Raw genomic sequence first — 22971 nt, forward strand, 5'->3', positions numbered from 1 at the left:
TTTCAAAGCTTGATAGCGATGGGGTTGATGGGGTTCCGGCTAGCCATGGGTTTGTGGAGATCAATTCCGGCGGCGGTTGCTGATCGACGACGGCAGAATCTGTAGCACCGAGGTTCTAGGGACTTAGTTGTATTTTCTCATTTTTTGTGGGCCTTTGTGCAATTTGTCTAGTGTGCAGGTGTCCTCTTTATTCTGCCAAAATGTACCGTATTTGTACTGTTATCTGTACCGTATCTTTTAGTCTAATACAGGTACGTTTGATCAAAAAACAATGTCACCTGGTTAGGAGCCGGCATGCACTACTCCAGGAACAGGAAACAGCCTTAGACAAGTCACAAGTGCATAAACTCCAGGTACACATAACAAACAAGCCTTTTGAAACATTCACAAACAGCCAGACAAAATGCACAAGCTCCAGGAACATCAAACATTCTGCCTTTCAAAATCACTGGTCCAATCGGGGAAGCTCAGGTTAGATAATAAGAGGGAAAAGAGCCAAAAGAATATGGTACACAGTTATTACAGTCCCTGAAGGGGCAACCAGACGCTCAAAAGTCTCCCAACTGCAAAGCACTACATTAGTTCGCAGAGGATATGGGCTCACCAAGGTCAGATCTTCTTTGAATCAATCAAATCCTCATGAATGAGTCCCATCAGGTGTTATGAAAGCCCCCAGATCACAGGCCGGCGACCAAACTGCGGGCTAAGCTATTGGGCCAACATTGTAACATAAGGAAGCTGGCTCTTGTGAGTAATCCACTAGGTACATCAATCCTGTCTGAGACAAGTCTTGGAGTCTAGGTCAGGAGAATCAGGTTAGCTTTTGTACAAACATCTCTCTTCAATTCTACCAAGGAATACAGCTACAAAAAGTAACTCGGGAGCATCATTATTTTGGATGCCATGTCTGGGGAGAGGAAACACGGCCTCCCAAATCAGCTCCGTATGAAGCGGCTCACATACAGTTAACTCCTAGCGGTGAAATACCAGCGGAACCTAAGTTGAATGGGGTGAAATGGTGGAACTTCAGTTACAACGCTGCAGAATAACCAGCGCGCCTTGTGATTCCAGGAAAATGGTAGGTGGAGGGAGAGCCTGGGTGCTGTTAGCAAGGTTCTAAGAATACTTCTGATGTCATTCAGATACGAGGAAAGTCATAACACGGACGCATGGCCTGCAGAAATCACCAAACCTCAAGTCAGAATAATAATTTATTTGACCTGCTAATTTACAACCATGCAATAAAGCAAAATACCATGAAGTAATAAGCAATTCCTACTAGAATGTGGACCCATTCTGTCAAGAAATCATCATGTGGTGTAGTATCATTCTCCAGACAGATCCATTCTGTCGAGAATCATATGGTGTAGTATTGTTCTCCAGACACGTGGAAAATGTAATACCAGTTGGATAGTGGATTGATTTACCATGGCTAATTATCACTAAACCCTCGCACTGGTTTGGACTTTTTAACTGCTGCACGAACTACTAAATAATGGGCCATGTACTATATGTGCTTTAACCATACACCCACATAGTTGTCTGTTACCAATAAGAGCTACTTCAGAGAGACTCCACTTTTAAGAAGGAATGATAATACTATATTAGCTATATTACCCTGCCTTCATGGAAATTTGTAATCCCTCCATTCCAAATTAGGTCATTTGACATTTTTGACCTCAAGTTTGACCACTTGCCTTATTCAAAAAATTGTGCAAACATAGTCAAATTTAAGTCATTCTTGAAGAACTTGAATTGATAAAGCAAGCCACAACAAAAGAAGTGATATTTCGCACAAATTTTTGAATAAGACTAGTGGTCAAAATTGGGGTCAAAAAAGTCAAAGAACCTATAATTTGGAACAGAGGGAGTACTAGTCATGTACATGAAACAGATGAATATGGAAGTGCTTATTACAGTGTAACTATATGATTAGAAAGTGGAAACACCCTTAAGGTAGACTTCATATGAACCACCAATAGCAGCACGAAAATAATAGTTATCATGTCTGCCTTTCAATAGGGCAGTAAAAACATAAATCCTGCAGTGTAATGTTGTTCATTCATGTCTTAACTGACCAGTTGGAAGTAGGCTATCAATTAAAAATATTAGAAGGGCGGGCCTGGTGCGGCGGTAGAGCCTACCGTCTGTAACCGGAAGGTCCCGGGTTCGAGCCCCAGCCTCCGCACATTTGTGTGGGTAAGGCTTGGGGCTTAAAGACAACCCTTCCCCAGACCCCGCACAGTGCGGGAAGCCTACGGCACTGGGTACGCCCTTTAAAGGCTCAATTATGTCCAAGCTATTTCCACCAATTACAATATCTACCAGACCACCACAGAACCAAATTAAGCCTCAAGCTAAAAAATGGATAATGTGAAGGGAACAAAAAAAGATATATAAAAAAACAGATATAAGCAGGGAGCAAAAGTAGAAATGTAGCTACACCATATAGGTAAGAAATATACTCTTTTGTGTACTACTTTACATGCAAAATTCTGGTCAAATTGCCATATCTGCAGTGTCATAGGCATTAGGATGGAGGGTGCAGGATAGCGACTAGATGGACACTCCATGAAAACATCATTGCTGACACAGCCAAACATACACAATCTTTTTTTCTAATTGATAACCTACTTCCAACTAGTCAGTTAAGCAAACTACTACCCTAATCATGTACACCCAGATTAAATTTCCTCTTCGAAATCAACGCACAAAATTAGTCTATAATCCTTACTGTCAATTACATTACATATATGGAATGGCGAGTGCAATCTGTACAATTTGTATTCTCTTTTAAATGGAAAGATGAGGGTACCAAAACATGTATTCGTTTTGCTCAAAACTTTAAATGTTCAATTGCCAACTTTACTGAGAAGAGCAAGCCTACCTAAAGGTTAAGTTTAACACAACAAACCCCCAAGTTCTCAATCATACAAATGCCAAAGTGTTTATAGTTACTGGATAGATGCATATATGCTTTAGTAGATCTCTGTATCATTGTCCTATGCGAGCAACAAATTACCAATGCACTGCCTAGCTAAAATTTCATCATTCTGATACCTACACTCAAATTTATTAAAACTAAGATTACAGATCAATGTGAATCCAATTACATTCAATGATGGGCCTCTAGAGCAATTAACAGCAAGGAGCAATGAGTAACAAGTTACTTGTTACAACGTACCTCAAGATTCTGGAAATTGAAGTTCCACCATCAATCCGGAATATCCATAGCTCCAATAAACTCAATCGCATCGTGATGCGATTCATTCTTTCATTCTGTCACCGCAGTTCATCCATAAACCACTTCAGAGTTGAGGAAGTTCCTGTGGGTTCTCCATTGATGCTCTTAATATCATCCCTGCTCTCCGCTTCCTGTCATCCTTTGCTTCCTCCTTCAAGAAGGAAGGATCATCCCTCAGATCCAGGGCTCCTGAATTCGGGACAGCTGCTACCGGCTTCTTACCAAATCCAATCTTGAGGTGTACTGGCGCCCTCTCTTTTGGAACGATGCTCCTTTGGTTTTGATCCAACCCTGTCCCAGCATCAATCTCCCTGATGGCTGTAGCTTGAATAGCTGGCGCAAATGCCTCAAGGACAGAGAGTTTCTTCTTTTCAGGAGGCATATCAACCTCGGATATATCCTTCTCTCCAGGCGGCAATGCTGGCTCAAGAAATGGATTTCTCTTGGTCCCAGCTGCCTGTATCTCCTTGCCCTTCTCTGCGCTATCCTGTGTGAGCCCAACTGCTGGATGAAAACCTTCAGCGCCGGCCTGTGCTAGCCTTTGCTGCAAGCTGAGCAGGGACTTCTCAGCCTTCCTCCGTTGCCGCACCTGTTCCACCTTGTCCACCCGGTCCTTGGTCGCCGGCGGCTCAACCCACGCCTCTGTCCTCACATAGGTGTGCGGATCCGGGAACACCGGGAGCCACTCAGGCACGTGCTTCATCCCGGTCTCCCTCCCAGCCGCCGCGAAGCTGGTGGAGGGCTGCGGCTGCACGCGCGGCACGGGGAACCTGGGCAGGGGCCGCACGAAGGGCACCTCGTCCTTGGTGTCGACGAACGCCATGAGGTCCCTGACGACGCCAGAGCCGACGAGGCAGTGCCCCGTGGCGGACGCGCCCGCGAACCCGTCCGTGTTGGAGCCGACCTCCTCGAGCGCCTGGATGACGTCGAGCTCGTTGGCGAGCGCGCGGCCGGCGAGGTTGGCGTTGAAGGCCGCAGACCGGCCCAGGTGGGTGATGTAGCGCAGGAGGACGTCGACGACCGCGTCCACCGCGGAGCGGTGCGCGCAGTCGAACCCCGCGGCCTCCAGCGCCTGCGCCACCGCGGCCCGCGCAACCGCCCGCCCGAACTCGTCCCCGGTGCCGCTCCCGCCGCCTCCGCTCATATCTCCGCTTCTCCTCTGCGCCCTTCCCAACCACTCATACCGCCGAGCACCTCGCCGGCACGGTCTCTCAGATCCGGCCGGCCGCTAGGGTTCAGATCCCGCTGACCGCGCCACCCCCGGCCCGAATCGGTTGACCCACCCTCAGCACCGCATCGAATCGAGCTCCCCCAGCTCGCCCTCGCTCCAGGCGCGGGTGATTCGAGCTCGAATTTCGAATTCAAATTCGAGCTCCGAATGGCCGGTTCGAATTCGACGCGAGCGCGCGGTGGTGGGGTACGATTAGGCGGGAAATCGAAGAGGGGTAGTGGGTTTTAGGGTTTGGTCGGGGAGGGAGGGGACCGTTGGGGCTTAGGGTTTGGGCTCGGATCCAAGGTCCAAGCGACGGAGGGAGGAGAGAGAAGGGGGGGGGGGGCGGAAGCGGAGGAGAGAGACGGAGACGAAGGGGATGGAGGAGGGCGGCCTCTTCTTATAGAGGAAGGCGGCGGAGGGTGGGTGGATTCCCGTGTGCGCGAGGCGGGGTGCGCGGAGCCGAAGGGGGAGCACACGTGGCCGGTCGATTGGGTTCGCGTGGTGGATTTTTTCCAACGAGAGGATTTTGCTTACGCAGATTTGGTGGCCAGGCCCAGACCGGCCCAGCGAGGCCCACTCAGGCGCCACATCATGCAAACAAAAGAGCCGACCGCTTTCAAGTTAAGCAGGTCTACATCATGCAGTTCCTTCAGAGCAATGAACAGAACTATCAAGCTCTGAAACAGACAGGAAACAAGATAGCAGCATGTGCGAATTTTGATGCGTGACAATGATGCTCTATCCAACTTCTAAGGTCTCTACAAAGCCAAGCCATGAAGGTAGCCGACCATTCGTAGCAGCAAAACGCATTCATGGCGCGCCGCGCCATCCTCGACCGCAAAGTTGACAGGCTGATTGATGAGTCACTCTTAGCCTTGCCTTATGTCCTGCAGAACTTCAACGTCACCAGAGAAGCTGGACTCTGGTGATCAGCTTGCTCTCCTTCAACCAGGCTATAAGCTGTCAATGGGTATGCTACCCACTGAGGACTTTCATGGCATATGCTGGTTAATCTGCACGCTGCCTGCTGATGCCTGGTTCGCAGCTCGGTTACTCCCAAAGTTCTTGCGGTTTGACTCCCTTGCTATTCTTGAGCCAAACTGTGTAAACCATTGGGCAGAAGTAGTGTTATTAATTATAAGATTTTAGTGTTCTGGGGGCGAAAACTGCTTGCACTTTAGAGAACCAAGTAACTACAATAGGTGATTAACCTCTTGTTTGTCAACCTTCTAATTTCTGTGCATTTTTGTAACACAAACTAGGGCCATTGTTTCCTCAAGAGTTTTATTAATAGCTGGGTACTTTTGCTGACCAAAGCCAGAGTATCTGGTTAGAATGTGCACCTGGATTGCTCGCTTTGGCTGAAGAGCAGCTTCTTGTAGTCCCAGCAGCCTTGCAACCTTCAACGTGAAAAGGAGATGGTTATCGCTATTAGACAAATCTATGCATGGAACAAAAAAGAACTGCATGTCATCATCATATCAGGCTTATATTCCAATATTCCTTAGGGCAATTTTGCAAGACAGTTTCGCCACTGTATTACCACCCTACTTAAAGGTGTCATTAGACAACATCATTCAATCCACACAATTGATGCATTCAGCTAGTATGTGTTCAATTGCAATGCAAATTGGAATGTAATGTAGCCACTTCCATTCAAAGTGAGGTGAATTAAGTGCAAACCTCTCTCAAGATCTTCTTATCGCCCTTTCCCACAGGTTCATCAAGTTTAGCAATCTCCCATAGCGGAATGTCCAACAAAGTTTTTATCACATTCTCATCAAGAAATGGGAAACGAGCCTGCAGAGGATGGACCGCAGAACGCATTAGATCATTAAAAAAAAAACTAAACCAAATCTCTAAATGATAAGCATTCAAATTCATAGAAACACAGAAATAAGACACCCTACCTCCTTGCCATGATCAGAAATGCATCTATCATCTCTTCCCATGTTTCTTTTCCATATTCTTTGCACATCTAGTCTCATCTCCTCATTCAGTGCATTCCACCTATACAGCAGCACAAAAACTAAAAGAAATTAACGGGATTTTTATAATTACAGTGCACAAAAGATTTTAACTGTGATTCATGTATTATCTTAAATGCAATAGATAAAATTGATGTAGACATACCCTCCAAGCCTGTATTTAGTCCGATGTCTACCATAACCAGCACACTGCTCATCAGCACCAGAACCAACTATTAGTACTCTTGATTTTGACTTGTACTTATGGCGAGAGCCATCTTGCATAAGACATGCACTCCCATCCACCCAACCATCCCCACCAGCAGCCAACCAGAGAGCAATACCGATGTTTAAATCCTGTAGAAGAGATCCAAGATTTCAACTATGATAACTCTACAATGAGTCAATAGAGATACAAAATTCAAGTTTTGTTACCATTCAATAAGCCCAAATCCAAGAACACATAAGCAGAGTGAAGTTCACAAACAATTTAGGTGTTATGTTCTTAATGCAATGGAATTAATATATCAAAGTCTAATAGAAGGATACACACCATATAAGTATTTGAAGGGTGTATGAGTGACATTACGTGTTCACTTTCCCCATTCAAGTCAGTCAAAGCAGTATCAATCTCAACAAGATGCCATCTGCAATTTGAGGACACAGAGCAAAAGTTAAAAAAAAAAAGCTCAGGTCAAAGTGACAGTATCACACAGCATTTACAGCTAAACTGAAAAGTAAAACAGATAAAAACATGCAGGTGTGCACTGAGATGAACTAACCATCTGGTGGGTAAATGCACATGAAATATCATAAGAGTAAAAAAAATCAGAAGCTCATAGGAGTTCCAGAAATTGTGTCCAGAAAGACTCCACCAAAAAGGAAATTAAATGCAGACTTTCATGTGCAACAGATGTACCATCATTCTTCGAGTGCAAGTACATTGGAGATATGAAGATTTGGATCATTAAACAACACCAAAATGCATTCTGTACTAGAACATACAAGCTGTTAAGGCTAGGAACAGAACATGTTCAGAAGTCAAGTCACCTCCGTAGTGGAGAGATCCTCTGAAGCTCCCTCAGTCCTGCCATTGCAGAAATCCTATCTGGGGCGAGCTGACCATCAAAACTGACATTTAATAAATCAATTGTCCCTGTTGGAAATCTTTATTAGTTTTATTTACTCACATACTGAAGCTTAAAGAGTTGAATGAAGAACCCAATCTTCTTGCAGCAAATATAAAGTATCAGATAATTTCGTAAGTTTAAATGCAGCAAAGTAATATTAATAGTTGAACTTACACTTGGGGTCAATGCACTGGTCTAACAATGCTGCAAGTATCATCGAGTCTAAGCCACCGGAAAAGAGGACTGCTATTGGGGCTAACTCTTTGTCCCTAAGTTTATTCAAACCACCCTGTCCACATGAAATGACTAAATGTAACTCGATATACTAACAAGTAATGGAACATGTGAAAACATAAAACTACTTTCAGTCAAGTAAAGTTGGTCCAAAGTATTACAGAGCATCACTGAGAAGTTAAAACTTAGACATGTATGCTCACCTGAAATAGTGTGTTCATCTTAGTCCGCAGCATTACAGATTCCCGTAATGCAACCAATACTTTATTTGCTGAATGGAGATATCAAGTTAGACATCATATCAGTATTAGCAACTCTTCAAGATGATTTGTTTATGAAATTTCAGCAGCAAATGTTTCATTTACCTGACTGTGTTATGCAATTTGCTGAACATAAGCTAGAATTCGAAAGGAGATCTATCTTCATGACCCCATTTTTATTATTTTCTTCAGATTCCCCTGAGCTTACAAAGTTCTGAGACAAGTGATGGTTCCCTCCATCAACAAAACTCTTCTCTATACTAGGAACTGTCAGTCTCCTCTCCCATTGAATTAATTTATTCAATGAAGAATCCATCCATTCATGTGTGTTAACTTCAACAATCCATCCTTCCTTCGCACATGTGACATTTTTTCTGATATTTTTCATGTGGATGCTGTGAATCCCACAAGGAAGCTCTTCCCAGTAGCTAGCTTTGGTACAGTCAGAGATGTCAGGATCTGGCATAAAACCATTTACTGTTGCATCTGTAGAAGAGGAAAAGATCACAAACATGAGATTCAATTGTGAAATTGAATAAGAGTTATCACTACTTAAGCAGAATAAGCAGAAACATTAAACGCAGACAAAATCACAGCTTAATGTAAAGATGGACACCTGAACATTAAGCATATCTTACCAGAGTTATTTCTTGCAAATGAAGGGGGTGCTACTGATGATAATACGAAGTGTGAGTCATCAGATGTGGGCCAATGTACCAATAAGCTTCTCCTCCCAAATGCATCCCGGCCAAACCAAATCGTATTTGAGTCCATCTGAAAGATCAATGTGAATCAGATGTTACAATGAACCACCAACAGACTGCAAAAGGTACAATCATAATAACTACCTGCCTGCCAGTATATCAAAGCCCAAGGACCTTTGATTGTGGAAAGGATTTGTGGAACTGATTTGCCACCACTTGCGCAAGAACAAGTTTTATCTCTACTAAGAGCATGGCAGTCACATGAACAGCAAGATTCCAGTGAAGATAAAAGAGCCTGGGTGTCATTTTCATCATCGGCAACTTCAATTCCTCCATATATCTCACCTTATATGAAATAATTAGATCAGTATATATCACTATAGGACAAGAACTTGTGGGAACACATCATGCTCAAGAAATTACCATTATACACAAGAATACTTCCAGATGGGGACACCAGAGGCTGCGCAACAGGCTGAGCTCCCCTGAGATGCAGTGTTGCTCCAATGAAGAGCAACTCAGCAACACCACTGTCACCCACGCCGGCTTTACCCTCTCCTCCATCATCGCATCCATCAGCCCCTGCAATAAAAAAACAATCGTTAAAAGAAATGACATATATACACCCAAATTCCCGCGTATATGAAGTCACCACCCACCTAGAACCGTGCCGTCAGAGCAAAGGCGCCGCCTTACGCAGCCGAGGCTGTCAGGGCCTCTCCGGCGCAGGGCCTCCTTGAGCTCATCAGCCGATACGCCCTTCCCCTGCAGTGGCGTGAAAGCAGGAGATCAAGCTGGATCAACTAGGGTTTAGGGTTTGGGAAGCCGCACTCGGGTTTTAACTGGGGATTTGGGAGGCGACGGGTCGCAGCAAAAGTACCTCGCCGGAGTGACGGATCTCCGCCGCTGCGGAGGCGGCGGCGGTGGCGGCGGAGGGGGGGACGACCAGGGGGTCACCGGAGAGGACGAGGGAGATGCCGCACATCGCTGACCTCTGGGCTATGGGTCCCGTTTGTCAGTGGGTCTTGGGTAGGCCGCACGGTGGAATGTATTAAACCGGGGGATTTTTTTTTTCAACGCAAAACCGGGGATTTTGCAGCAAGGGCGCGGGACAAAAGTTTATTTACTCTTCTGTTAAACTGTCAAGTCCTTTTAAGGCACTAAGGCTGTGTTTAGTTCCGCGAAAAGTTTCCAAAATTTTTTACTGACGCACATCACATCAAATCTTACGATAAATGCATGAAGTATTAAATGTAGTTAAAAATATAATTAATTGCACAGTTTGGTTGTAAATGACGAGACGAATCTTTTGAGACTAATTACTGTTGGACAATAGTTGTCATAAAGCCGAAATGTGCTACAACAATTTTTTCGCTAACTTTTCACGATAAAACACACCCTAAACAAGGCTTACACAAATGAAAGAGTGCAAAATGATTGCCAAAATTCACACAAGCAGAAAAAAAATGAAAAGTATAACGCAAAAGTTTATTTACTATTTTTGTTAAACTGTCGGTGTAACACAAAAAGTAGAAGCGAGCAAGCGATACCATGTCATTTTATAGGCACTAAACAAGGTTTACACAAATGAAAGGGTGCAAAATGATTGCCAAAATTCACACAAATAGATAAAGGAATTTTTTAGGAGAAATAGACAAAGGATTATGTCATTGGTTGAGGCTCAAGCTTCTCTAGAAACCACTTTTATAGTTATTTCATGGAACCACTGTGCTCTTCTTGTGGATGCTTTGCCACCTTGTCGTTGGCTTAAGTTCTCTTCGGACGGATGCTTTGCCATCGTTGTTGGTTGGTCGGGTGGATGCTTTGCCACCGTATTTGTGTTACAGATCTTCGCACATCTGGCAATGTAGTTTCTTTTAGCAGGTCCAGTTGTTGGTTGGCGTTGGGTTGGCTTTGGTTTGGGTTGTAGGGTTGGAGGTGTTCTCACATGTCTTACTTCTGCTGCTGGTTGTTTGTTGTGCTCATTGGGTGTTTGTTTGTATTTTTTAGTTTTTTCTCTTTTTTTTATTCCTTTGTGATCTTGTGTTGGTCAAGCTCTGTTTGGACGCATCAAGAATTGTCTGTAAACTGCTTTCTTCTTAATGAAATACGTGCTCAGGCACAGTCGCGAAAAAAAACCAAAAGACCTAATCAAAATTGTGTAAAAACGAGCTTCTCGTTTCCTCGTTATCTTGCCTCAAAACTTACATTTCCCGGCCTTTTCTTTTTGCTAAAATGAGCAAGGTGCACTCATGAGTTAGATTAATCTATCTTGGTAAGTGAAGGCACGAAGGCTCACTTCGTAACCAAACATGATCTAATTAAGAAGAACAAAGGAACGGGTAATGAAAGGTGGTGTGATCCTATAGGAATGACATAGAGTTTTCTAGCAACGAGAGCAAAGAGTTTGCCTTTGATATTGCCTTGTCCAAGTATGTTAATGGCATGGTATTTGTGGTTGATGCAGCTTGGAGAACTGAAAATTTTTAGATTTTGACTTTCCAAGTTGTAAGTCTAGCTCATCTTGCTAACTGAGGCCCTGAAAGAGCTCGCTCCGCAACTTGAAACATGATCTAAGTTAGATCATGTTTTTGGAGGTGTGTTTACTTTACAAAGCTAAAGAGAAGGTGTATTTACCCAGTGTTTTTGGATTTTTTTTTTACTTTACAAATGAAGAGGCGAGCTACAAAGCTAAAGAGTGTTGGCTTGTTGATACGAAGGTGAACTGAGCAAACTCACCTACAGCGTGTTTGGATCTCCACGTAAAGCTTGTCTTGGGCACTGTTGCGCTCGCCTGGCAATGCAAGGCCAGACAATGAGACATAGCACGATGTTATAGTACCAAAATGTGCCCTTGGTACTCTTCATAAAAAATAAGTGTCCTTGGTAACCTATGGTTTTTATGAGTACATTGCAGGCTTGCAGCACTGCACATACACATACACATACTTCACACCTTCCCTGTTACTTGTTATCATTCATTGTCGTGCATAGCAGAGCAGCAACAAATAAAGAGCTTCTTCACTGAATCAGCTGCTTACATTGACAGTAATAACACCTCTAGATTAACCGAGTTGACGCCTCTCCTGCTCGATATTCAACCTGCACTCTGTATACGCCTCACAGAGACACATCGATCCCATTCATCTGCTACTACCAGCTAGCGCAGAGCAATGCCCATGCCCTGCTCAGCTTTGCACGCCGGATACGTTCATCCGGACGAGCTCTGCAGCCTGGACACGAACGTGGACGCGGCGACGGCGGCGGCGCCGCCGACGATGCAGACGAGCGCGGCGACGGCCTGCAGCGCCACCTGCCACGCCTGCTCCTCGGGGACGAGGTACACCACCGCGGGGCCCGCGGCGAGCAGCGGCGCCGCGAGCGCCAGCAGCGCGCCGGGCGTGCCGGGGTCCGTGGCCGCCGACAGCGCGCCCAGCTCCTCCGCCTTGGACAGCAGGCCCAGCCGCTCCACCGCCGACAGCGACAGCCCCGCGCGCTCCGCCGCCGACAGCAGCCCCGCGCGCTCCGCCTTGGTCAGCAGCCGCAGCCGCTCCACGTTCGTCAGCAGCTTCACCGGCGCCGTCCCGCTCGCCGTCGCCGGCCGCGGCCCGGGCTCGCCCAGCGGGAACACCGTCGTGCCCTGCACGCGCGCGGTTCCCATCATCCGACGCCTCGTTCTTGGAATAATTCGAAGGGGAGAGGAGAGGAGAGGAGAGGAGAGGCGCGCGCTTACCGATCTCCTCGTGCCGGAGACGGTCTTGGGCGTCGGCTTCGGGCCCTTCTGGGTGGCCATGGAGGCGACCCTCTGACGGCGCCCTCTCCCGCCGCCGCTGCTTGGCCTCGCCGTGGCTGCCGCCACGCCGGTGAGGGACAGCGCCGACGCCATGGCCACCGCGCGCGCACTTCTCCTCCTCGGTTCCTCTGCTGCCGCGCTGCCTTCCCAACCAACCCGTGGTTCAGAGCACACCGGCCTTGCCCAATCTTCCTTGGTCGAGGCTTGCTGCCTGATCCGTCCCTGCACACGTGCCGGTTCTCCACTGGTCAGACATTCCACGTCAGGTACCCTGTTTATTAATAATGCAGGTGAAATATATTATCATTAATACTTCATACAAATGTATATAATGTTATTACACCTCCAGTATAAGCGACTCCGTGGCCCAATGGATAAGGCGCTGGTCTACGAAACCAGAGATTCTGGGTTCGATCCCCAGCGGAGTCGTTTTTATATATTTTTTTTCATTTTTCACTTTTTTTTTGCGAAACCCCTTGCGTCTTGTTGCCTTATTGGTGCACAGAATAAGATTTTTTTTTATAACAAAACACACTCACTGTGTCGTTGTGCCACGGAGGAGGTCAGTGGCATCAAACTGACGCAGTCCGTGTGCTCAGGCACTTGCTATCCCTTAGGTACCTGGTCCCGTAACGCAGGCAATGTCTTGCTGCCTTGCCTATTGTCATTACTAGCTTAAGTTGTGCGGCGATGTGCGGAGCCATTGCCTATTATCGGTTCTAGCTTAAACTTGTGCAGCGATGCGCGGTGCCATTTTTGCAGCTACTTGAGCCTTGGGTTATAGATGTGCCTAGCTCTCTATGTTTGCAGTTCTTTTTGCTCCACCAATTCCTTAAACCGGTATTAAAATTTCAACTGTACTGTTTCTGGTAGCAATTCTTAATTTGTATCTTATTTAATAGTGTAAGTTACCGTTGGTTTGTGGCAATATCCCGTTTATAAAATCGCCCCATATTTTCTGCTCGCCGCCGTGTCGTGCCGATGAGGTGTGCAGGTGAGCAGGACTCTCGCTCGTTGCATTGTTAGGCATTCCGGGAGGAGCAGTAGCGTGCATGGATGGAGTGGCAGCGATCTGTTTGCCCATTCCTTGCTGGGGTTGGTTGAAACGGGTGTTACACGGCCAGGGACACGCGCCGCGAGATGGATGGAGAGGACCAGGGACGGCGGCGCAGCGGTGGAGGTCACGCGGAGGAGCGAAGACCCACGACGGCGGCGGCGGCAACGGCAAGGACCGAGGCTGTGCGAGCAAAGGGGAGTGAGAAGCAAACTGCAGCCGCGCGCGGCGCGGGCTGAGGGAGCCTCTGCTTTGGGTGGAGGGGTATGTGCGGCCGTGCGGGTACAAAGCCCCACACTTGTACTTGATGGCGCGAACCAGCACCCAGCAGCAGAGGACAGGAGAGCATCTCGCGCGCAGGCGTCTGGCTGTTGTCAGGGCCTGCCTGCCGCCCTGCTGGCTGCTCTCCATCCAAACTGCCCGGGCCCGGGCCCACTATACCCCAACCAACGCATCGCATGCAACTCACGAGTCCCTGCCGATCTACTGAATTAGCTACTGGCCAAGCGCCAAGGAGGACAAATATTTGTGACGATCAAGTGTCATGATCATTAGTAAAAAAAAAGCAATGTATGTTATGCAAACTATCTTCGTATGCAAACTATGGAAACTCCAATTTGAACCATCGAATCAACATCCAAGGGGAGGGGCGCAGAGGCGTGGGAGGGGGGATTTACAAAAATGTGATTACTCAATCCAAAGGCGGGTCCAGATTGTAAAATTATCTCATCCCCCATGCCCCCTTAATGTTGATCCGATGGCTCAGATTAGAGTTTTCATAGTTTGCATACGAAGGTAGTTTGCATAGCATACGTTGCCTAGTAGAAATGTCCATACGTAGTCGTCCATTTATCTTATCCAAAAAACCTAGTACGAATATCCAAAAGTATAGTATATGTCTCGTTTATAGTATCTTTAATTAATAATAATAATAAAACAAGACACAAAATTTCGATATAGCTGTATGTATATAAATACAAGTATGTATGTCTCGTTGAAAGTACCTTTAAAAAAGTACCCATGGACGAGCACAAAATTTAGGCCCAAAACTAGATTGTGTTTTTTTTTCTTTTGGGTCGTCCCTAAGACGACTCGGCATGCAGAATGCCTAGTCTAGCATGCATGCCCGTATCTTTTTCCGTCCATGCATGGTACTAGAGGGGGCGGGGCAAACCGGAAGGTGTCCCATCATCCCCATGTCGCATGCAAACCGCCTCGCTCCCACATCACCTGGCTCCGACAGTACGCTTAGCAGCGCGTCGTTGTCGCCATCAGCGTCAGCGAGCGAGTCTCCTAGCTAACGACTCCTATAATCATCTAGCCCTAGAGTCTTAGGCAAATCGCTAAACCCTACATGAAGACGCTTAATTACCCTGAATTTCCATTAAAAAACCTAAACAAGTCGTTAGATTAATTAAAGCCATCACCGCCGGTCGATGTCTATGCAAGTTTTAGCCAGCGGAAGAACATAGTAAAGCTTGCATTGCATTTATTGTGGTTTGGTTCAACCTATAGTGAATGAGACTGAGATTACGTACGTACATCCACAAAATTAAAAAAAAATTGACACAAACCAGCAGTACTACTAGTATTGTGTATTTGTGTAGCCGTCGTCCGTATACATGCATGCATCGCACGTATACATGCTAGCTAAAATATAATGAATAGGATGTATATATATGTGCCACTAAAATTGTTGGAAGCGGACAACATGCACGATGAGCACGTACGATTAGCGCATGCATATGCGGACCTGTACGTAGCCACCGTACCGGCTCTCAACGAACAAAAATACGTTGCCGTGACCCGTGGCAGCTGCGAGATGCACGCACGCATGCGCGGAGGTGCACGGAAGAAAGAAATCACGGCAACGCCGCGGGCCGGAGGGAGGGAGCCCCTGACCATGCGGAAGATGCGCCGGTGCTGGGCCCACCAGACGCCAGCGCCTCCGCGCACCTGGGCCCACGCGCCCGCGCGCGGCGTCGTCGTACCAAAAAGCTGCTGCTGCAGCAGCGGAGAGGCAGAGGTCGACGAGCGAGGCGGGGGTTTAAAGGAGGGATAGAGGAGGGGAGAGACGAGGAGGGCCCTCACCGCCGACGACACGACCACCCCGCGGTGGCGACCCGTGCCCGCTACTACCACCCGCTTCCTCTCCGACCATCCTCGCCTCGCCGTGCCCCCACCTCCCGCGCCCCGACGACCGGCACGGCGCTGCCTCCTCCTCACCGCCGACAACCACGCCCCGCTGCGCTGATCAGGCCCGTCGGCTGCTGCTTCTCCGCTACCCGCCCCCGAGGCCCCGACTACCGGCTCGGCGTCCTTCCTCCGATCGTCGTCGCCGCTCCCCGTTCGTGCTCGATCCCGACGACCGGCGCGGCGCGCGAGACGGCGAGAGTCCCTCCTCCGCGGCCTCGCCCTACCCGGGGTAGTACCACTCCGCCCGTACGAGCTCCCGCCTCCGACGCGGCCTCGCCGTCGTCCCTGGCCCGCCGAGCACCGCCCCGCAGGCACGTCCTTCTCCACCGACGGCGCGCGGTCTCTGCTTCGCAGCCTCGGGTGAGCGATCTCGTTCCTCCGACGCGCGGACCCGTGCTCGTGCTCGCTTCGTCCGGCGGCCGCGCGCACGCTTCGGCACCTCCCCGACCACCGGCGGGTCCTCCTCTTCGGCGATCCCCTCAAGGGACGAATCCGCCCGCACGTGCTCGGTCAACCTCCCCCGACCACCGGCGCGTCCTCCTCTTCGACAACCTCGCCGTTCCCGCAGGGCACCGCTCCGCCCGCACGTGTACGCGCTCTCGCCGCCCGTCCCCAGCCACCGGCGTGGCCCGCGTGCGTACTTCTCCTCCTCCCCGGCCGCCCGGGCCCGACCACGACCTCTTCTCGGCTTCGCCGTCGCGCGACCGCCGGGTATGTAACATCTCTCTCTTCCTCTAATGTGTGCTTGTGAATCGTGTGTTTGTGATTTCTGCTCGTGAATCGTGTGTGCTTGTCATGCTAATTCTGATGTGCCCTTGATCCACGGTGAAACGAACTATCCAACGCCGATAGGCACACGCCGCGACTAGTACTCTTGGGTGGGCAGAAGCGCCCCGAAGTAGCATGATGGAAAAAAGCAGTAGTTACTACTCTTGTTGTCTACTCTTACTTCTTGTCTCCAGCGCCATTTTACCAAACCAAATTAGAATACCTGTGAACTTTCTGCAGATCATATCAAGTAGCTAGAATTGTGTGCCATACAGATATAGCTCAACAGAAATTTTGCACAGGACAGCATGAACCATCTACAGAACAAAAGTCACAAACTATTTTAGAAGTCCGCTTTACTGATACAAAAACATGCTATTCAGTCGCATGGCAGATCGATGGTAAGAATTGGGTGCAGAATTTGCTCTGTAGTTTGATTCTTATTCAGATTTTTTTGTTTGGCTTTTTTTGTAGAATTAAGAGTTTGAATTTAAGAGAGAGTTCATATCCTTTTGGTATGAGTGTTTATAAGTAGGAAACTGTAGCATAATTTATGAGAAGTGATTGGTGGGAATTCGTCCCCTAAATTCACATTACCCATCCAACTAAAATTTTCATTCCCATTGAACAAACAAGACATGCATGCTCAGTCTTCAAATACCTCAAACCAAAACGTGCCGTGAGTGAAACTGTTGCTTATTGAAACCCAAACAAATGTTTTAATCCTCTTTATTGCTGCACGCAGACCAATAGCCACTAAAGAGCTGGAGACCGATGGCGCCCACTAAGAAGAAGGGAAAGCAGAAGGTAGCCGCTGACGATACTTCCCAACAAGAAAACCCAATTCTGCAAGTGAGTACCTAGTGGCACTTCATAATCACTTCATACTTTCTGATGATAATGCCGTACTCTCCTGTGCTATACATATCACTTTGTTTCCTGCTTTGGATGGTGATTGTCCTCCAACGATAGATGCCATTGGTGCCAGCTCTCTCCTAGAAAAGATAGAACTGAAATGACCTCGCTTTTTCTAATCAAATGCAGGTAATACCTGCTCCAATCGCAAGTTTGAACATCGGCAATATCGAAAACCTGGCCGCGAGCTACAAGAAATGTGTTGAAGACACAATCAAATTTATCAGAAAACAATCGCGCAATGGGTTCACTTTCAAATCTGATAATGCTGATGACCGCTACATTCCCTTAACCCCTGGCCCCGATCAGTCTCCAAGTGGCGCCTATTCCATTGCAATCACGGATGGTGTAGAGACGCTCACCTTGGTGGCTGAGAAGCACCAGACGTGGTTCCGAGGAATTGTTACGGATGATGGAGAAAGGTATGAGATCGACGAAAAACTTCCCAAGATGATGTTTGGCTCAGAATCCCTGCATACCACTGCAAGTTACCATGATCTGTTAAATGGAAAAACCGTGGATCAATGTAGAATTGGATATTATCCTCTAAAATCCAGGCGTTCCACGACTTGGTGGGCCGACCTCGCTCCCAAAAGGATCGCAAAGTTGCAATCGCAGTTATCCTTGTGATGCTGTTTGAAGCACCGAGGTTCCCGGCGGTGTATAAGAAGTGCCTAGAATTGATAAGGGAGATGGCAGATGACTTGGTCGGCGAGAAGCTTCAGCTACTTATCAACAATTGGTGCACTAAGAGTCGTAAATTCTACATTGCCAACGGAGAAGAAAAAACTGTTCATTTGACTGCGGGGAGCTGTGAGGAGATAAAGGAAGTAGCACAAGACTTCAGCATCTTGTGCCGATCTGAATGGGACACGTGGCTGACGGAAACCGGCAAGAAGGACAAGCCTGGAGCATACGAGTCAGAGGAGGACGAGCCAAACAACGCTTCTGGAGCCAGCAGCAGCAGCAAGTGAAGGCAAATAAATCGTGTGAACTGTCAAGTGGTAGTACTTCCTAGTAGTTAGCCACCCGCGTAGTACTAGTATATGTATATATGTCTTGTGATGTCTAGCTCCATTGTTACATTGCCAGTTCTAAACTTTGTTTAGGCATGTCTTTCAGAAACTTGTGCTACTGCCTGCAAGTTATCTTTCCTCATTTGGCATGAGAATGTGACTATGTTATCTTTAACAGACGACAATAATGATTGTCACAATTTTACGGGTAACTCCGGCAGCTCTCTTTTGCATTGAGGCCTCGTTTATATGCATCATGTTAAGTTTTGAAATGAAATCTTTTCACATTTAAAGTATTAAACATAAACTAATCACAAAACTAATTACGGGAACTCGTATGTAAACTACGAGACAAATCTAATGAGCCTAATTAATCCGTCATTAACACATGTCTACTGTAGCTTTAATGTAGCAATTTAGTGTCTAATCACAGCCTAATTAGATTCATTATATTCATCTCGCAATTTATGAGCAAACTGTTCAATTATTATTTTATTTCGTCTAGATTTAATTCTTCATGCAGGTGCTGTAACATTTTTTTTGGAATTTTGAATGTTGGATCTAAACAAGGGCTGAGCCCCCCGCCCCCTCGCGCGTGACGCGCTCATCCTCTGTCTCTGCCACTCTCCTCCCGTCCTTTCCTCTTCTTCGATTGTATGTAGGGATGGTAATGGGTCATGATCATAATAGCCTATTCACAATCCAACATGACTCTTAAATATTTTAGCTCAAAATTGTATAGAATTAGTTCGGCCCTTTTAAGACCCAGCCTTTAGATTTTCTAGGCTCAATTCCAAAGCCCTTTACCACCCCTAGCTGTATGCGGCCCTTTACCACTCTGTTATGATGGCAACCAACAGCAGTATTTTTTTTTCTCACACCAAATCAGCACCAGCTATCAGCCACCAACCAGTTAGCAGTACTTTTCTCTCATAACAAATCAGCACCAGCCACTAGCTACAGCCAGCCGAACTAGCCTCTACCACCGTGGCACCATCCTTCCCCCTCTTGTAGGCGCAGCACAACCCAGCAGTGCCTGACTGCTGGGCCCTTCCTCAGAACCCTTGCCTCGTCCCTCGGAGGCGCCAGTCGTGGCGGCGGGCGAGGATAAATGGCACCAGACTACATGAAGGTGGCGACCTATGTGCTTGCAGCGGTGTCGCCGTGACGCACACCCTCAGCCCCCAATCTCCGTGACGCCGTCCCCTTCCCTCCTCCGAGAATCATATTCGCTCCCAGTAGCCACTGGACAAACAATTTTAGCGATACTATAATGTGTTTATAGGACAACTGCTAGAAAAATACACACTAGTATCGGGCGGGAACCCCCGGCTAGTATCGGCTCCCCGCCCGGTACCGCTCTTTCGGTACTAAGTGCGTCTGCACTTAGTACCGATCACTACGCACCCAGAGGCAGATCTATAGGGGGGCTGAGGGGGCTCGAGCCCCCCCTACCCCCTGCGGAGCAGTGGATCCCCCCTTGAGCCCCCCCTTGATTTTTCTCGCCATTGTTGCAAGGTAGGAGGAGCTGAGATGCCGTTCTGAGGTTGAAGACGACCCTCCAGCCCCCTCTACTTTAGAATCCTGGCTTCGCCCCTGTACGCACCGTACTAAAGTACTAAACTGCTTGCCACGCAGAGAGCTAGGCCAGGCAACTTAGTACCAGTTGGTGTTATCAACCGGTACTAATATAACACCAACCAGTACTAATATATGTTTTTTTTATTTTCCTTTTATGTTTTTTTTAATTTCAATTAATTAGTATTAGTATATCAGTATTCATATTCATAGATGTTTGTGTATTCTTACTCGTATCTAGCATTCCTAAGAGATGAGGGGCTTTATTCATTAAAGGTAAAGTCTTTACAAGGGAAAGAGCCGATTTGACAAAGGAACGAATCCTTCGGCTCAATCTATGCTACAATACTACTCCTACAGTACTTTCTACCACCCGTAGGTGGCTAATTCCTACGGCGTTTGGGGCTTCGCGCCGGCGCATCTCCACTGCTGCTGTCGTCGCCGTCATCGTCGCTGCCGCTGCTCTCGTCGGCGCTGCTGCCGTTGCTAGCTTCGTCGTCGCCGCTCCAGCCGCCGCCGCCGCCATCACTATTTTCCTTGCTTTCCTCCACGGAGGAGCCAAGGAACCGGAAGGCCCCTTCGGCCGTCGGGTCCTCCTCGACAGAGGAGGAGTCGATTTCTTCTTCCGAGGAGGAGTCGGCTCCGTCCCAGGAGAAGCAATCGTCGCTGTTCTCCTCCGGCTCTTCCTGGAACAGGAGCCGGAGGTCTTCGTTGTCGGTCTTGGGTTCGTCATGCGAAGTTGAACTCCTCTGCGTCCCAATGCTGAGGAGCGAGTGCCTCGTGCGCCGCCGTCGGATCATACTCCGGCATCGGTTCCCGGCTCTCGAAAATGGGGTCGAGGGAAGAGGCAGAGGAACTCGAGGAAGAGGGAGAGAGAGGAGAGCCGATTGAGTTGGAGCCAGAGGATGAGGAAATCGCCATGGCTACAGGAAGTTGGGGTTTTCTGTGCTATTGGCTGAGGGAGGAAGATGAATTTGTGGCGAAAGGAGTCGGTTCAAGGTGAGATTAAATAAGAAAAAAATGGAAGCTGAGTCGGCACTTTCACATTCCACGAGGAGCCAGTTGCAGAGACATTGTGTCTTCCATGGTGGTTACAGTGCGTTTTAATGAGCATCGACAGGAAGATGAAGCGACGAAGTGGTTTTGGAATTATCATTACCAAAGCCAGGGGGGCATGTGTTATCGCCATAAATTAACAGGTTAGTTAATGGGCCGCGAGTGAGTTGGGCTTAATGAAGAAATTAAAGGAGGCTTATGAATCGGCTCCTGCGTGAGCGTTTGTGCCATGTGGGCCATGTATCTTTAGATTTAGTTCAGTTTGAGTTAGAGATAGAGTCCGATATGAACACGTTAGTTTAGATTGTTGTCCAAGTCTCCGGAATATAAATATGTACTCTATGACATTTGTCAAAGGAGAACGTCATCACGTTTTGCAAACAACAACTCTCGGCGCACCGCCACCCCTAATTCTAGGGTTTCATCCAAGTAAGTGCCATGTTGCCCTGATCGCTTCTTGCGATCAGGGCAGCGTTGTTTTTGCTTTTACCTTGGTATTACTAGTACTGAAGCGTTTTTGATGGCGAGTAGTGCTAGTTATCCTGATTTTCGTAGCATGATTTTTAGTAGATTCATCGTGCTTTTGTTGCTTATCATCTACGAACATCATGTCATCTCTGCGCGATCATGTTTTAATCTTATACTAATTCTCGTTGCATGGAATTAGTTGCGTAGAGATGACACTCTGCCCCTTTTTTATCTAGTAGATCTAATCTGTTATGGTTAGTTCTTATATTTAAGAATTGGTGTAATATCTGCTAGTTTAGGCCTTGCAAACGGGTTGGACGATCCGGCAATGTATTAGATGCTTTGCCTTGATTCTTAATAGGGATTGATCCGGGAATCAGCTTTCGCTTGTTCTTAGGCCTCTTTTCTGGTCAAGGTTCGGTTATCTTTTACGCTCGTTAGGCCTAACTACGTGTAGGATGTTCCGATCTAGCAGTGAAGCTTTTACTGTCGTGGATTAGATTAGCTAGATTTAATTGAAGCAGTTCTTGCAGTTATTTTCCTTATCCATTACCATCTGGATATGCAGATCCAATCTGACACCGGGACTCGATCGACTCTTTAAAGCCGATGCAAGAGTCGTCCCGGGGAGCCGACCACGGCTCGGACTAATGTTTACACGTGTCTGTGCTTGTAGGCAAATCGTCAAAGACACGTTCGCACACTCCTGATCGGGTATAGATCAGGTGGCACGCCCTGCATCTCCGGAAGCGACGGCGTGTGCCAGGATCTGGGATGTTGACCGAGGGACCGGTGCCAGCCAGCGCCCCGGCAGCCTCCCGGCTCCTCGTGTTGCTTGTCACTACTCGCCAGTGGGTTTTGACCGACAACACATTCTGGCACGCCCAGTGGGACACTCATCAGCAACAACGTCCACCGCCGGAATGACTAGACCTCAGAGCCAAGCGCCGATCACCCGAAGCCATCAGAGGAGCGCACCAGAGCCCTGCGTCAGGAGATGAACTACATGGTGGCTCACACGCTTCATCGGCACTCAGAAAGCCTGGTGAATGAGCTCGAGCGTGTGGCACATCGTGTCGTCCAGGAGGTGATCAAGAACCAGTACTCCCCATCAGGACCAATCCTGGGGAGTCATAGGGGAGAGGACTCACTTCAGTCTAGGCCGCCAATATCGTATTCGCTCACAAATCCAGGTCCGCAGGCTTCGCCGATCTACGCCGTCTACAAGATCGGCGGTGATCACGGGGAGGGCCAGTTCCTGAACGAGCCGCCTAAGGAGATCCCGCACGGCTACACGTGCTGTACATACCTGACATCATCAGCCCAATGCGCGCGAGACATCTGGTGGGTACAGGAGCTTCAGGGGCAGATGCGG

The 22971-nt window shown here is 47.8% G+C and overlaps 2 protein-coding genes and 1 non-coding gene across 3 annotated transcripts; 1 reads left to right on the top strand and 2 right to left on the bottom strand.

The window, feature by feature from the left end:
• Positions 1-404: 404 nt before the first annotated feature.
• LOC120699873 (asparagine synthetase domain-containing protein 1-like) lies at positions 405-9792 on the bottom strand. Its single transcript, XM_039983968.1, has 17 exons — positions 9633-9792; positions 9412-9517; positions 9176-9334; positions 8901-9097; positions 8687-8822; positions 8154-8534; positions 7992-8059; positions 7729-7843; positions 7475-7580; positions 6978-7071; positions 6591-6781; positions 6368-6467; positions 6141-6257; positions 5801-5857; positions 5477-5557; positions 3185-4316; positions 405-1174 (listed from the first exon to the last, which is right to left on the bottom strand). Exons 1-16 carry the CDS (start codon positions 9735-9737, stop codon positions 3309-3311), a joined length of 3021 nt encoding a protein of 1006 aa, XP_039839902.1. The 5' UTR covers positions 9738-9792; the 3' UTR covers positions 405-1174; positions 3185-3308.
• A 1821-nt stretch (positions 9793-11613) lies between these two features.
• On the bottom strand, positions 11614-12804 carry LOC120699874. Its single transcript, XM_039983969.1, has 2 exons — positions 12486-12804; positions 11614-12392 (listed from the first exon to the last, which is right to left on the bottom strand). The coding sequence occupies exons 1-2, from the start codon at positions 12636-12638 to the stop codon at positions 11964-11966; spliced, it is 582 nt and encodes a 193-aa protein (XP_039839903.1). The 5' UTR covers positions 12639-12804; the 3' UTR covers positions 11614-11963.
• A 97-nt stretch (positions 12805-12901) lies between these two features.
• On the top strand, positions 12902-12974 carry TRNAR-ACG. Its single transcript has one exon. It is a non-coding gene; the product is annotated as a tRNA-Arg (tRNA).
• The last annotated feature ends 9997 nt before the right edge of the window (positions 12975-22971 follow it).

The sequence above is a fragment of the Panicum virgatum genome, chromosome 3K (genome assembly GCF_016808335.1).
Source record: "Panicum virgatum strain AP13 chromosome 3K, P.virgatum_v5, whole genome shotgun sequence".
Lineage (NCBI taxonomy): Eukaryota > Viridiplantae > Streptophyta > Magnoliopsida > Poales > Poaceae > Panicum > Panicum virgatum.

Excerpts from the sequence above, each read along its gene's own strand:
- LOC120699873 (XM_039983968.1), bottom strand. The coding sequence starts at position 9,737 with ATGTGCGGCATCTCCCTCGTCCTCTCCGGTGACCCCCTGGTCGTCCCC. Across the intron at positions 6,782-6,977 it reads ACCCTTCAAATACTTATATG|GATTTAAACATCGGTATTGC; the intron begins GTGTGTATCCTT and ends TCTCTTCTACAG. Across the intron at positions 6,468-6,590 it reads ACTAAATACAGGCTTGGAGG|GTGGAATGCACTGAATGAGG; the intron begins GTATGTCTACAT and ends GCTGCTGTATAG.
- LOC120699874 (XM_039983969.1), bottom strand. The coding sequence starts at position 12,638 with ATGGCGTCGGCGCTGTCCCTCACCGGCGTGGCGGCAGCCACGGCGAGG. Across the intron at positions 12,393-12,485 it reads TCTCCGGCACGAGGAGATCG|GGCACGACGGTGTTCCCGCT; the intron begins GTAAGCGCGCGC and ends GCGCGCGTGCAG.